General features: G+C 43.2%; 5 protein-coding genes across 5 annotated transcripts in view; 3 read left to right on the forward strand and 2 right to left on the reverse strand.

Moving 5' to 3' along the window:
• BDV37DRAFT_292223 (HET domain-containing protein) overlaps positions 1–2008 on the reverse strand; it is a gene marked incomplete at its 3' end in the record, with an annotated part of 2683 nt that extends 675 nt beyond the window's left edge. The window contains exons 1-3 of the mRNA XM_032089135.1: positions 1385–2008; positions 985–1335; positions 28–945 (exon numbers count right to left, since the gene is read on the reverse strand). Coding sequence (XP_031934598.1) covers positions 28–945; positions 985–1335; positions 1385–1948 — 1833 coding nt within the window. The 5' untranslated portion in view covers positions 1949–2008. The remainder of the gene's footprint in view (positions 1–27; positions 946–984; positions 1336–1384) is intronic.
• Positions 2009–5389: 3381 nt separating this feature from the next.
• On the forward strand, positions 5390–6297 carry BDV37DRAFT_266085 (uncharacterized protein). Its single transcript, XM_032083874.1, has one exon. It carries the CDS (start codon positions 5435–5437, stop codon positions 6014–6016), a length of 582 nt encoding a protein of 193 aa, XP_031934599.1. The 5' UTR covers positions 5390–5434; the 3' UTR covers positions 6017–6297.
• Positions 6298–7227: 930 nt separating this feature from the next.
• On the reverse strand, positions 7228–8661 carry BDV37DRAFT_292225 (NADH:flavin oxidoreductase/NADH oxidase family protein; the record flags this gene model as incomplete). Its single annotated transcript, XM_032089136.1, has 3 exons — positions 7228–7691; positions 7753–8207; positions 8271–8661. The coding sequence occupies 3 exons, from the start codon at positions 8659–8661 to the stop codon at positions 7308–7310; spliced, it is 1230 nt and encodes a 409-aa protein (XP_031934600.1). The 3' UTR covers positions 7228–7307.
• A 1013-nt stretch (positions 8662–9674) lies between these two features.
• Positions 9675–10475, forward strand: BDV37DRAFT_292227 (biliverdin-producing heme oxygenase; the record flags this gene model as incomplete). Its single annotated transcript, XM_032089137.1, has 2 exons — positions 9675–9712; positions 9764–10475. The coding sequence occupies 2 exons, from the start codon at positions 9675–9677 to the stop codon at positions 10473–10475; spliced, it is 750 nt and encodes a 249-aa protein (XP_031934601.1).
• Positions 10476–13872: 3397 nt separating this feature from the next.
• Positions 13873–14138, forward strand: BDV37DRAFT_277058 (uncharacterized protein; the record flags this gene model as incomplete). Its single annotated transcript, XM_032085684.1, has 2 exons — positions 13873–13984; positions 14020–14138. 2 exons carry the CDS (start codon positions 13873–13875, stop codon positions 14136–14138), a joined length of 231 nt encoding a protein of 76 aa, XP_031934602.1.
• Between the last annotated feature and the right edge of the window lie 54 nt (positions 14139–14192).

Raw genomic sequence — 14192 nt, forward strand, 5'->3', positions numbered from 1 at the left:
TCCTTCATTTGCTGCTGCCGCCTTGACCACATCTTCAGAGATGGGTAGACTCTTTCCAAAGTGTTCGCAGAGCTGCCGCATGATCTGAGATCCATATCCTTCATTTGCTGCTGCCGCCTTGACCACATTTTCAGAGATAGGTAGGCTCTCTCCACAGTGTTCGCAGAGCTGCCGCATGATCTGAGATCCATCTAATCCTTCATTTGCTGCTGCCGCCTTGACCACATCTTCAGAGATAGGTAGACTCTTTCCAAAGTGTTCGCAGAGCTGCCGTATAATCTGAGATCCACTTGATCCTTCATTTACTGCTGCCGCCTTGACCACATCTTCAGAGATGGGTAGGCTTTCTCCACAGTGTTGCAGAAGATATCCTATTTGGCCTTCAGGGTCTTTTTTCTCCAGTATCTGTATTAGAATATCCCCAATGATAAGTGATATGCTATGCAGTCTTTTCACTTTTTCAGAAACCTTCTCTTGATAGTATGGTGCCACAGAGATGAGCTCTCTTTGATATCTGAGTCCACTGTTGCTTTCCTTATCAGCTAAGGATATTGTCCATGTCATATAAATGTCATTGATGCGTTCCTGCATAGGAAAACTATGTTGAGCAGGAACCATATCAGGGGTTTTTATATTTCCCCCTAGCTGAAGTTTTAACGTGCTCACAATAACAGTGAAATGATCGTTGCAAAGCTCAATAATAATAGGGCTTGGAGCTCCCTGTAAAAGACAGATAATATTACCTTTCTGAATTGATTCTGCGGAAGCTTGCAGTGTCCACTGAGTGCCCCACATATCTTTGTAACCTAGTAAATGAGCAGTATTATTATAGTTTACATTGATCTGTTGATAGCCATACTTAGAAGTACTCTCTTCAACAGAATCAACATAACCTAGTATCCATCCCCTCCCTTTAATTACAGCGACTGGTACCTCAAGCCATGTCTCCACAGAGCATGCACCTGGAAATACATGCATAGCGACTTTCTTAAAGACGTCATTCCATTGAAGACAATAGTTTGGTTTCAAATCGGTTTTATCAGCATCTTCAACACTTAAGCCTAGCAATGCGTAAACTTTATCATGCAGTATAGTGGCATGATGATTGTGGTACATATCCAGCAATTCTCCTATAGTTAGTGTTCCACGAGAATCAATTTCATAGCTTGGTCGGAAAAGTGCACCCCTTATAAGGTGAACGACTGGACGGATATTCCTTGGTAAATTGAGGGAATACCCTAAGGTACTGAGGCCCTCACAGAAAACATGCCCGTTTATTTGCACAGAGCCACAGACCATAGAAATGCATCGTGCGACACCAACTTCCTGAAGCACCTATCACGGCTGGTTAGACTTATATATAAATATTCTGATTCCTTCTTACCCATATACGTTGGAACCATTCCCGCTGTAACAACCTCAAACAGGCATTGTTACTTGTCTTCTGGCTCTGAGCCAGTAAAGATTTATCCTGTAGACTCTGATCTTCTGCAAGGCGGTGAATTGTTTTAAGTGCTTTATCACCGTCCTCTATAGCTTCTCCCAGCCAGACAATAACGCGATCGGCTTGTGCATAGATCGCCCGCATAAGGGGGATTTGTATACTCTTCTCATCGCCGTTGTCTTGGTCGATACATATTGCATCCACCCATATCGTCCTCTCTAGCTGAGGGTCTCGGAGGTGCGATAAAGCTGTATAAAGATTCTGTGTAACAGGAAAGGCAATTCCGTTTAGAGAGATTGTACACGGTTTACTTCCGCTGCCCCATACATAAGATAACGCCTCATATAGATGCTTTCTGCCACTTCTTTCTGGTAAAATATAGTTGAAGAGCTCGCATCTTATCTGGACATCATCCCTCTCAGGCGGCAAAAGACGGACTAGACGTGTAGTATTTGGCTCGAGCCGAAGCGTTGAATAGAGGGTATGTTTTGGTTCTGGATACATGAGTTACAGTGCGGTAGATCCTTTCACTTTTTGAGGGAAAATATACAAGATCGCTTCAGGACTAAAAGAGAGAGAGATTATTGTTCTAGTGAAATTAAATATAAGTGTCCTCGCTTCTAACCATCTTAAATCCGGTTTATGGCGGGGATACCCCTCATCATTAGTACTAGTTTAAGTGGGTCCCATGCATAACGTGGCTAGGTTTAATAGGCTTAATTACAAGGATGGGTTATTTGCTCAAGCTGAACTTAGAAGGGGTTGTAAGCTTGTTATACATTAAACAACTTCACACCATCTAATAAGGCATCACAAGGAGATGATTATAGAGAACCTCTAGCGTAGATAGTTTGAGCATTTATCAACACCCGACATGATTAGGTGGTAAGGACAATACTTCAAAAATAAAATACAGGCCTTTAATCTGATATGATATACGAGATCTGGATACTTTCTTGTATTTTGCCATACATACGCGGGGGAATTATGTTCCATTATCATGTCCCAAACAGGAATAGTGTTGTTTCACACCAGGGTTGCTGAAACAATCAAAGAGTATAGGTGGTGACACCAGTATCCGGATAGACTGTATATTCGATTTCCAAATTTACTCACGTCCTGTCTCGATCAGAATGAAATTATCCATGGCTTTGAGACCCGAAGTCCATCTTGAGTTCCAACGTGTTAAGAAAATTAGAGAAGTAAGCCTAAACCATGATATTCTCAATTTTATCGAGCTAGCACACGCGTCATTCCAAAAAGGGAGGGCGTCAAATCCCCGGGGCCCCTTTGAGAGATCTCTTCTTCACTATGCGGCCATGGGGAATTGTACCGAACTTCTCCGCTTGCTACTTCAAACTGGAGCACCTATAGATGATTGTGACCAGAATAAGCGAACACCCCTCTCTTGGGCTGCAGAATACGGAGCATTGGATGCAGTAATGCTTCTAGTGGAAAGTGGAGCCAAAGTAAATTACATTGATGATACGCTCACTTCCCCCTTGGCATGGTCACTATTAGCAGGTATGGGCCAGATAGTGGAGACAAGATCCTTCCTTAGGCAAAAAGGTGCGAGACAGCGATGGATACTGAGGAGAATAATTCGTGTTTTGGTATCGTGGAAATAGTGACTAGCCACATTCCATTTATAGCTAGGATTGCGAGTGGTGGGGTTACATATGATTACCTTCTTACCACATCTTTCGTTTATGTTAGTTTTACAAGTGAAATTTGATACATAGCTGCAACTTCCTTGCAAGCTAATAAAACAGTACACGTTGCCAATCATTCTTCTTGCTGATACTATACCCTTCGTGATTAACTGCATCCATGAAGCTAGTCTTCCGACAGCCCGCATCCTTACATTTGAATAAGACACAATATGTGCATAGATAAGACCAAGTTCACTAGCTTCGATGACCCTGGATCTGCGGCTATTTGTGGAGAGGCGCGCCGGTGGGTTGAAAACATAGGTGCGTCCAAAAAAATGCTATAGCGATTCGTCGCCTGCTAGGCAAGCCGCACTGATCAGCCAGTACGAGGACACTGTAATAATCAGCAGTATGATCATTTTAAGAAAGACGCGCAGTACATTTCAGGCGGTCACCATTATCAGGGGCAAGGAGGTATGAGTTCCGGCATAGTGTCGCCTGAAAAGCCTACATCTAGTTTTCCCTATCTCGTCTGAAGTAAGTATATTTTGTTGTACACTTAAGTTTATCTAAATCTTAATGGTGCTGCTTATGAATTGTCTTTAAAGAATGCCTCCGTTATTCTTCTTAATGTAGTACATAGAACCCTCTCTGAATTATAATGTTAATGGCTCAATATCGTAGGCTAATGTCCATGCCAATTTTCTAGACATGGCTGCTGATGACAATACGCCTCCTGGGCCACATGGTTATTTCCATTTACATCTTATATTGTCAAAATCTACTTGACAAAAAAGTGATACAGTACGAAATTGGAAACAGTAGTGAAGAGAAGATCTTCCAGTCACTGTCCTTGAGACTTGCTAGAACAACAGCTTGAGCTAGATAGATCAATCGGCATCATTTTACACCTCAAGGATACTCTTGACACTGATATTGCACGTTAGCAGCAATGGCGGGATGTTCCAGGGTCGCTGTAGATAGCGTAAGTGCCGTGCATAGAGCATGAGACAATATCTTTCTCTTCTTCACGACACAATGAAAAATGCTTTTGGTTTTATTTCTTCTCCTTATTAATCGAGCTGCTAGTCCCAGCGCTTGACAATATTTGCTTCGTTGAATAGCGCTGTGCAACGCTGTTGTTCTAATACGACCATTCCTGTGATGCCCTTTGGTGAGCACCTTCCGCATGTGGTTTATGATGTTATTCATCAACATCGCCTTATGAGACTTAGTCAGGAGAACTTGCTCTTGCGGCAGCCGCTGTTTCTCTGGACCCTTGTATTGATGTTGTTCCAAATGAAATTCAATGGCCAACCGTGAACTTCTGGCTAAACCAGGGGCCTTGAGCAAGATTTGGTCAAAGAGTGGTAATAGTAAGCTATAGTATATGATAGAGGCGCAAGTATGGATGCTCATGGAGAATTCTTTAGTTCTATCTGACTTCCCTTCGTGCCGTGATCCATGAATTCCTTGGAAAAGGAGCAAAACATCGTCATCATCTTGCCTTGACTCGGCTGCCGCCGGATGGTCGACATGATTTTCTTTGGAGGTGACACTAACTACGCAGTCATCTTGAGGCTTTGGTGCGTGTAGCAGTACCAAAACCAAAGAGATACACAGGCGAGGTAGTACCAAGTCTGAACGAGGGAAGTTTTGTCTGATTGATGTCACTGCTTTGTTTGCCATGTTTGGCTGCCTGATATTGGTCAGCAAAAATAATTGCAATGCGAAAAATTCATACGCTGGTGAATTGAGGTGCCATTTGGGTGTTTACTCACATATAACTTGATCATTAGGTAATGTAAGAACAACACGTTTCTAAGGTTCAAACTAGACATCTGTTATACTTGACCTGTACCCCTATTTATGGGCGGCCTAAGAATTTTAAGTTGTGAAATCAACTTATAAACTTAGAGCTAAAGTTGCTATTTTGAAATTGCTATGCATAGTGTCAGAAAGTGGGGGTACACATTATTTTGGTCCTTGATTAAAGACTCAAGCGATTGAAGCTTGCGTCTGCATGTTGAAGGGAAAGAGTCGGTCACTCCGCAAGCACTCCCAGCCAGAAAAGGTCATCTAGCGCAATACTATCACAAAAGGATCGCCCTTGAATTACTAGCTATACTTTTAGAATCATAAGAGACGATAAGAATTCTACTTTCCACGCAGTGAGGGTCACTTTCTAAAATATTCGATGGGCATACGTAAAAGTGACATCATGATTTACCAATGGCACATAAAATGTAGTACGATTAATTTTATAAGAATTCTCATTTCAGCTTTGAAATCTCCGGTATATGTGTCATCATAACCATAATTATTATAAAGCACTCCTATGTGCTCGCTAGAGATAATTGAGAAGTTCAATGCGTTGCTTACGACCGAGGAAGCATCCCAAATCTGCAATCAGTTTCACAGTGACGGGTGGCAACATGGACGCCAGGTTATGTGGAGCGGTGTACCACGCAGATTGGTGCAAACCTGGGCAGATAAGCATGGGATGCAGACATTGACAACGGTTATGGGGCCATTGATGGTTCACAATGACTCGCATTGTTTATGGTCCCGAAAATCAAAACAAAGGTGGAGTAAGTATATGAAGGGCGCATCTGCTATGTACGCCTATCATATTGCTCAAAACAAGGAACCGGTTACTGTCCTCTCTCCGCCGCCTCCTGACCAATATAATCCATACGGCGGATCAAACTATCAAACCCTCGAGGAGCCAATTCTGAAAGGAAAACTAGGGCCTAAGGTCGCACGAATTGAAATGGTACATCCAACCATACCCAGTGCTGAAGAATTCCACTACCAGATATGGCCGAATGACGAAACATTCTCATGGTATGAGAACTTTGGACACCCTCATCCAGCTACACACTGGCGACATGTAGTAGCTAGGCAAGCATTACGATAAACCAGCTATGTCGATGTCGAACTCTTAAAATATGGTGGTGATTTCCCTTCTTAGCACGCGATTGACTTTTTATCAAGTACGACAATCCATTTCCTCACCACCAGGGTATAACGAGTTCAGGTTTCAAAAATGATCCATTTGATGACTACTCAGGTCTGGTGTGAAGATACATGTAGTTCAAAAGCTATTTGACCGAACAGAATCAGATTGTCATTATCTTTCATCCTTCAACTGGATCCTTGTTACCTACATCTCAAGGGTTCAGTGCATGTATGTTTTTTCTAGTACGTAAGGAATGGACTAACCAGTTTCATTGGATACATTGCGATCGTAGGATGGATAATTTCTGGTACCTGAGGTACTTGGCCCTGATAGCTTGGAACAAATGGATCATTCTTGAAACCTGAATATCGATTATTCGGCTACTTTATAGATCTAATTATATATATGCCAAGAAGTCTAACGAGAGATATGACTTCATAGTGATGCGGACGTTGTCTATGAATCTTATTATTCATCTGCCTTCTGCCGCACACGTATAGACACCCTAGAGACCGTATATTTGAAATCATTATTAGATTTATCTGTTTGTTGGAGTACTGTACAGTAGGGAGATCACGACAGCTGCATACTGGAGAATGGGGGCTTGGAATAGAGTCTTTGCCAGATCCCTAACGGTGAGTCTATATAACATTTTAAAGTTTGCAGAGCAGACATGTTCAAGATCATCAATGGAGGTGAGCCATATTTTAAAAATACCTACCAAGACGGGCAATATTGACTACCACGACTGAACAGGCTGCACTAAGGGTTACAATGCAAGAATGGAAGTGCATTCAACAATATGTATTTGAGATATGCAACGAGGTGATGATGAAGGTAAAGAAGGCAGAGCATAAGATGGCCCACTGGAAAGTAGCGCCTTAGGTGCGATATTGGACTACGCGGAAGCCTAGCAGGAATTCTGAAGCCGCGCGCCACCGGGGACTGCCTAACGTAATCGGTAAGCGAGCCGAACATGTAAGCGAACCCAACACCACCTGCCATATAAAAATTTAAAATGATTAAAACACCATGAATTCAGACTTCTATATAAAAATGAGTGGTTCTATCGATTCTGGCAGTGCGTAATTTTATAACCCTGTATACCACAGCCAGACATTTAGATAGAGCGCGCCTAGAAGCCGATTCAGTAGGTAGAGGTCTATCTGCCTGTATAGCTTCATCTGCCTGATTTCGGCGCTCTATAAAGATTCGGGCTTCAGATACTCGAGGAAGTTCTGTAGAAGTATCACAAAAAGTCCATTGGAGCAGCTGCACTGTACCTGGTCCTTTCATGATCCAGTATTGCCTTGTATAATCTGTTTGTACCTCGTTCAGAACACAAGTCGACAGGTTGCAGGCCTTTCCCCAGGTGCTGCATCTGCATAAGCGCTGCAACAGAAGTAAGATGGAAGTTATCCGTGTCAATCTTGATCGGAGGGGCTGTTTCGACACTTCCAGACAAAATATGCGAACATAAATGAGGTTCTTGGCATAGGGGCCGTGCTAGGCCTATGCCATCTACCTCCTGCACGGCGCGTATCATACCTTTGACAGAGCGATATCCTCCAGTTACGTAAACCTTTGTGCGCTCCATCTTCTCCGAATAGATTTTCCCGTACTCTAAGAAGAACTGCAAGCCAGTGTCACTAGGTTACCCATCGAAGTTGTCATGTTTCATCCTGTTAACTTACCCCCTCATGCTGTGGTATAGAAGCGACCTGCTTGCGACCGATTGTCCAATCCTCATAAGTGCCGCCAGACAATTCAACAAAATCGAAACGCATTTTCTCAAATTCAATGCACAGTTGAACGGTCTCTTCCAAGTTAAACGCGCTCTCCTGGAATTCAACAGCGTTAATCTTAATACCAACGATAAAGGTTTCTGCCACTCGTTCGGATATTGCCTTTCGAATCTCGGATATCAGCTTCATTCTGTTCTTTATGCTGCCCCCGTAATTATCTTGACGTTTGTTTGTTCGGGCCGACAGGAATTGGCTTAGCAGGTGCCCATGAGCTGCTTGCAACTGGATACCGTCAAACCCAGCCCTTTCAGCATATGCGGCGGCATGAGAAAAACCCTCCACAATATAGCTGATGTCCTCCCTTTTTGCTTCCCGGGGCTTACCAAAATCAGCCCCAAAGCTCCCTCCGCTCACCCCTATGTCGCTCGCACTAATTGGAAATGGTTGCAGGTATACCGGGGTCTGACGACCGGGGTGGCATAGTTGAGCAATAATGAGGGAGCCATGACGTTTTGCTTCCAATGCGATTTTACTGAATCTCTCAAATCGCAAATCCTCAAACGGTGCATCTATAGGTATGATAGGATCTCCGGCTGACACGAGATGCTGAGGATCGATCATAACATTACCAGTAATGATAACTCCAATGTCACCCTCGCCCCAGCGCCGGTATAAGTTGACGAGCTCAGGAGAAGGGATTCCACGAGAGCCAGAATCAGAAGCAGAGAAAGACGCCATGCATTCGGCTGTCGAGCTCTTCAGTAAGCGGTTTGGGGCCCACTTACCCGAGAATGAGAATAACAGACGGCGTCCCAATAGGCCTGGGCTAATGCTCTCCGGATCAGTAGAAGATGGCATTTTTTTGGTGATTTTCTTTGTTGTCAGGTTGTGTAATAATACTTATAGATGTGTTAAGCAGAAGGGCCGTCCTATTTAGGTAATCCTCAACTGGGTCTTGGTAATAATACACAGTCTCTTCTATAGCTTATGCGGTTAATGTATGGAACGAGTATGTTAGTGCGAAGCAACCTACGGTAATGTCATGTTCTACAGGCTCTAGAGTGTTCAATCCGAGAACTAATAATTAATCATCTTACATATGTTGGGTTAGTACGTTGATCACACGCCCACAGATAGCTTCGACACCTAATTTCCGCAGTAGGATTGTTCAAATCGTGGGATCAGTAAATGTAGTAATAGACTATTGGACATAGGTAGTTAAGCACCTTCTAGCACAAGGTTGTCGTCCTCTTTCTAACCTTTACAGTTCTTGGGCTAATATCCGTTTCTCATTTTGCTGAGTTTATTTTGTTTTGTGTAGCACCGGCTGGTGGGGTTCGAGCGAAGTGGGGACGAGAGCCACTTCAAAAAAAAGGTTCGAAAAATCTTAAGAACGTTCAACTTGTTCAACCAAACGCAGAACGATAACCATTTCTACCTTAATGTGCTTAGTCGGTTGTGTTCATTCTTCCAAAAAAGAGGTATAGGATTTTACTTCTAAGGCATTCGCCTTCCTGGGGAGTATACGATTCCTTTCAACAAAATGAAAACTCGTAAGACCTCATTAAAGGACTATATTTTATCGCATGATTGCAGATTTGATACCAAAAGACAGTGAACATGTTCAACAAAACAATATTCTCTTCTCTAGTACCTTCACTTGCCCCTGGTTTCTTAGGCGTTTCACCAAGCTTTCTACATATGATGTCTTAGACGACTCGATCTTAGTATAAATGCTTGAAACGCAGACTTAAGCCTCCCCAGCACTTTTCTTAGTGCCGGCCTTGACTGATACCGACCACGATTTACCTTCTAGAAATATTCCTTTACTAGATAGTACGAGTGTATCCAATTGGAAATCACCTTTCACAATGACTGGAATCACTGCAATGATCAAAGCGGCCATTAGGTGAGTACTGATTAATATGTGAACGAAAGAGCCGATAACTGAGTGAAATAGAGTGCCACATATGGAGGTTAATAAGATGAATTCTGCCCGTGTACTCCAATGCTTAAGCGGAGAGAAGAGGTCCCTCGGTCTCTATACGCTTGGCTTCTCCTATTATGCGGAGATGTACCTCGCCTTCGAAGAAGCATGGAGAGACCTTAGGGACTGGATTGTCAAATATCCCTGCAGCTCAACTAGTCCCACTTACGAAAAGAAAATCTCAGATCTCTTAAAGCTTCTTAGCATGGTCGACCTTTATCGGACCGAGCGGCTTATAGAAGATCTTAAGAGACTACACTCCTCTTACCCCGCCATGACCAATCTGACTCCCAATGAGTCGCACGACATGCACATAAAAGACGTCATCAAATGCCGTATAAACGAGAACCCGCATAAACTGCTCGCGTACGTCTGGGTGCTCTACTCGGCTTTGTTTAACGGCGGCCGATTTATTCGCCAAGAGATACTGAAAGCTGGACCCGAATTTTGGGGTCTAACCACGGATGACGAAATTCAATCCTTTCCGCCTCCTTTGTCCTTCTGGGCAGTTAATAATGACCCGGAGTTCCACGAGACTTTTAAATCTTGCGTGAACAAGGCCGGTGAGCTTTTGACATTTGATGAAAGACAGCATGTGATTCAAGAGTCGGTCTGGATCCTTCACAGGTGCAAGGAACTGACCGAGGAGCTTGATAAACGAGCAAAAATATATAGAGATTCTTGAGAACCTGATGGATGACCACAACGCGGCCATCTGGAAGACTTCAACCACATGTGCAACAATAGCCAACGAGGCGGCACGAATTTTAATCTTTATATGGATTGAGAAAGCTATGTACGATATCTAGAAGATCCTCTCAATAAAATCGAAGGGTCTTGTTCCCATTTCATTATACTATATATATGAACAAAATTAGAATACCTCACAGGAGCAAGTGCCTTGTGATGCATTTGTAGCACTCTGTACGGCAGTTCGGACGCGATATACATGCATTATATAGATAACAAAACACTACCCTCGAGGAGGACACTACCCTCGAGGAGGAATTCCATGGAATAAGAGCCTTATATCTTGCGACTGAAACAGGATCCAGAGAGATGGTTGAGACTTTTTAAGTGCGGGAGTTTCAAAATTGGTTGAGAGTAAGGGTCAACCGCCCACGGGCTATGCGGAAGAGGGAGAGGGGGGGGTAGGGCGGGTGTCATATGTTCTTCGAAGGTTGAAAAAACAAAATTGCCCCGATGAATTACATCTATCGAGAAACGTACTGTATAGTAGTAGCTACACATCCTGCTGCCTAGTAAGGGGCATGATCCTGAGGCAGAAGACAGTGATTGAAGACTCCTTCAAGAAGTCGAACTCTTCTTAAGCTCGATTCAGTAACCTGAGAAGTCAGCCTGCCCTTTTCAAAACGTTGCTTAAATGGAAATCCTGGATTCCATACAGGGAAATGGAAGTCATGAAGAAGGTATCTAGCCACTCAAGAAGGGCTGCTCTACATCCTCAGCATGATAAATCTTATTGATATTAATTTGAAATCCCAAAGTCCGTTAGGCGTAGATTTTTGGTCTGGCGAAAGTAACTTGGCCCCTAGTCACAGATCATGCGAAGATGTCCAAGATTCCCAAGCAATTCTTGACCCCTTCGAAATAGTAGGATTAAATCAGAAACACCATATTACCTCTGGCATTAGTTGATATACACCAAACCTTCCTGCCCTTCACAACCACGAATCTCAGCAGTTTATACCTGAGCCTCAATTCTAGTATCACCAACGAAATTTGGGGAAAGGAGCCTTGGCCTTATATATATGTATAAGCAAGACTTGCCCTGTCTTGATCATAAACTGATTGCAATCGACAAAAATAATTCTAAAAGCGGAAGAGTTTATCATGGATCACCAATCTCCTTGGAATACCGATATGCATTTGAATAGCATAGGAGAGACAATCAACCCTGAGATACTCGAACAAACGGAATGGGAATTCGAGTCTGACTACTCGGAGCCCGGATTCAATGATGAGAACTTCCTCGGCAACCAGGGGCCAAATAGTCCCGCTTGGGAAAATAAATACGCCAACTATGAGCTTTTAGACTCAGATGACTCATTTGAGGGAGACACTGCAAATTCGGTGAGCGCTCCCTGGGATACTATCCTGAAAAGCATATTTATGGTGTTTACTCTAGGTTGTTAGCGAAGAGACTGACGGTATAACCATCCTTGGCGAACGAAAAGTTGACATAGCCAGTGGTAGAAAGACTCAGTTTCTTGTGCAGTGTTGGGTTGACGAAAAGCATATGGAATTGTTTATTGAATTGATGAGTATGTCATGACTTTGGCCTCAGAAACATTAGTATTTCCATCACCATTCCAAGTTTGGGTTTAGTGGCGGACATCACTTTAGACTAGTTGGCCTTCTCGATTGTATGATGTTGAGCATGGTACAATTGACGTTTCAATATATCAATTGCATACTTGATAGGCCTGCCCAGGTCAATTCCAAACATGACCAGATCTCTCTTTTTTTAGCTCTAGATTAACGACGATGGCTAAGAATGAATTAACTCATGGCTCGCTAATCTTCGATATTCAAATTCATTATCAGGAGAATGTAAATGATCCCCGTCCTCCCTCTCCCAAGTCCGCAGTCAGTTTAACAGACTCGAAGGTCCTGCAGAGCCAAAACAAGAAGATTTATCAGTCAGTTCTTCTCTGGAGATACCTTCAACTGCAAATCTGCAAGAGCAGAATCGAGGGAGGAGGCTTTTTGCATCTCTCTCACAAGGTTATTCAGATCCACTTCGTTCCCGGACCGCAGAATATTGATTAAATAGATCGAGATATATCGGTAGTTTTCGGCATCTTTCTGGGCAACCCTCTGTGCCAGTTTTCGCCGTTTATCAGTTGAAGGATCGAAAGAACACTCGGACTTTGACGCAACGCATGCTCCGCAGGGAGTCGGGCCAATACACTTTCTAACGTGAGCGATACTCGAAAAACGCAAATCTGTTCAAGAAACTAATACATACTTTCACTTTCCTTCGTTGACATGATGTACAAGCTGAGCTTCGCCGCTTTGGCTTTCTCTCAATATGGCGAATAGGGGTAGGAGACCCATGAGGACCACGACATAGCGCAGGCAAAATTGCTCGGGGTGGGGCTGCGAGATTGGCCATCAGTGATGTTTGCAATATAGTGCTAGTAGTGAAGGCATGAGATTAGGGTACTTAGGATAAACAGGAAGATTTTAACTTATGAGAATAGCTAATCCAAGCTCTCTATAAGGAACTCTCTTTTTTTTTTTTTTTTTTTTTTTTTTTTTTTTTTTTTTTTTTTTTTTTGAGTTATCCATGTTTGCGTTTTGACAAATCTCAGCCACCAATTATGCATGTTTGCTTAGACAAACAAAGAATGCATACTGTACGTAGCATTATGAGTCCTTGTGTAACATTGATCTTACAAACCCTCCCCCCTTCTTTGGTTCAGCGCAAGTCCACATTGTGACCACTGATGCTTCCGAGAGTATAGACGCTGTGGTCAGATTTAGGCTGACGGAGTGAAGATTGAACCTCATAAGATAATATTCGCGGCTGCCATTTCTAATAGCAAGGTGCAGACCCATGCGGCCGTGTAGTTATGGTATGAGAAAGGCATTCTTCCTTTTTATGTATCGTGTAAGAAATAGTGACAAATACAGTCAGTTTATTTCAATCTTTCTATGTAATAGAAAGGACCTGGAAGTGGATGTTTAGTACGGTAAATACAGTACAGTATCACAAGTAATTCAAGCAATCAGTTCATGAATGTCTCAGGTTTTACTCATTATTTAGTTTACGTGGACGAGCTGTTTGCACCTGTGAGCATTTGAAACCTAGTATCACCAGTGTAGAAATAGGGTGACGACATAAGTAGGTGACGGGTATGGTTTCATAAAGGTTACAGTAACTAGTTTATACAGTATAATCCTTGCATAACACATATAGGGTTTAGCACGGCTTGGCGTTTAGGGTTTGGGAACAATATCGAGGAGCATATATCGGAAACTGATTTCGAAAAAGTCTGTATACTGAGCCCCTGGCGAGCACGCTGGGTGACTGCTATCGTCAAGCAGTTAGGACGATGGATTTCTACCTTCTCGTGGTGTCCGGTGTCAGTACCCTCTCGTTTCGTGGAGGGGAAGCGAAAAGAATCCAGGTGGTGCGGGTAGGGCCGAGCCGCAGAGTTTTCCGCGGTTGCCGAGCCCGCCCAACCCACACAAAATCAGAGGAAAACGGGTTATGAAAACCATCCGACGATTGTCTACTCGACTCGTACTCGAGACCGAAGCTGGGCTTGTATTCCCAGTGGATGTGGTATCGCCTAGACAAGAGACAGGACACCTCTGAGCTTGAACACTCTCTGGGATTGCGGATCGCCCAACAGCTTGAAAACATAATTGG

Source organism: Aspergillus pseudonomiae (assembly GCF_009193645.1).
Source record: "Aspergillus pseudonomiae strain CBS 119388 unplaced genomic scaffold BDV37scaffold_168, whole genome shotgun sequence".
Classification (NCBI taxonomy): domain Eukaryota; kingdom Fungi; phylum Ascomycota; class Eurotiomycetes; order Eurotiales; family Aspergillaceae; genus Aspergillus; species Aspergillus pseudonomiae.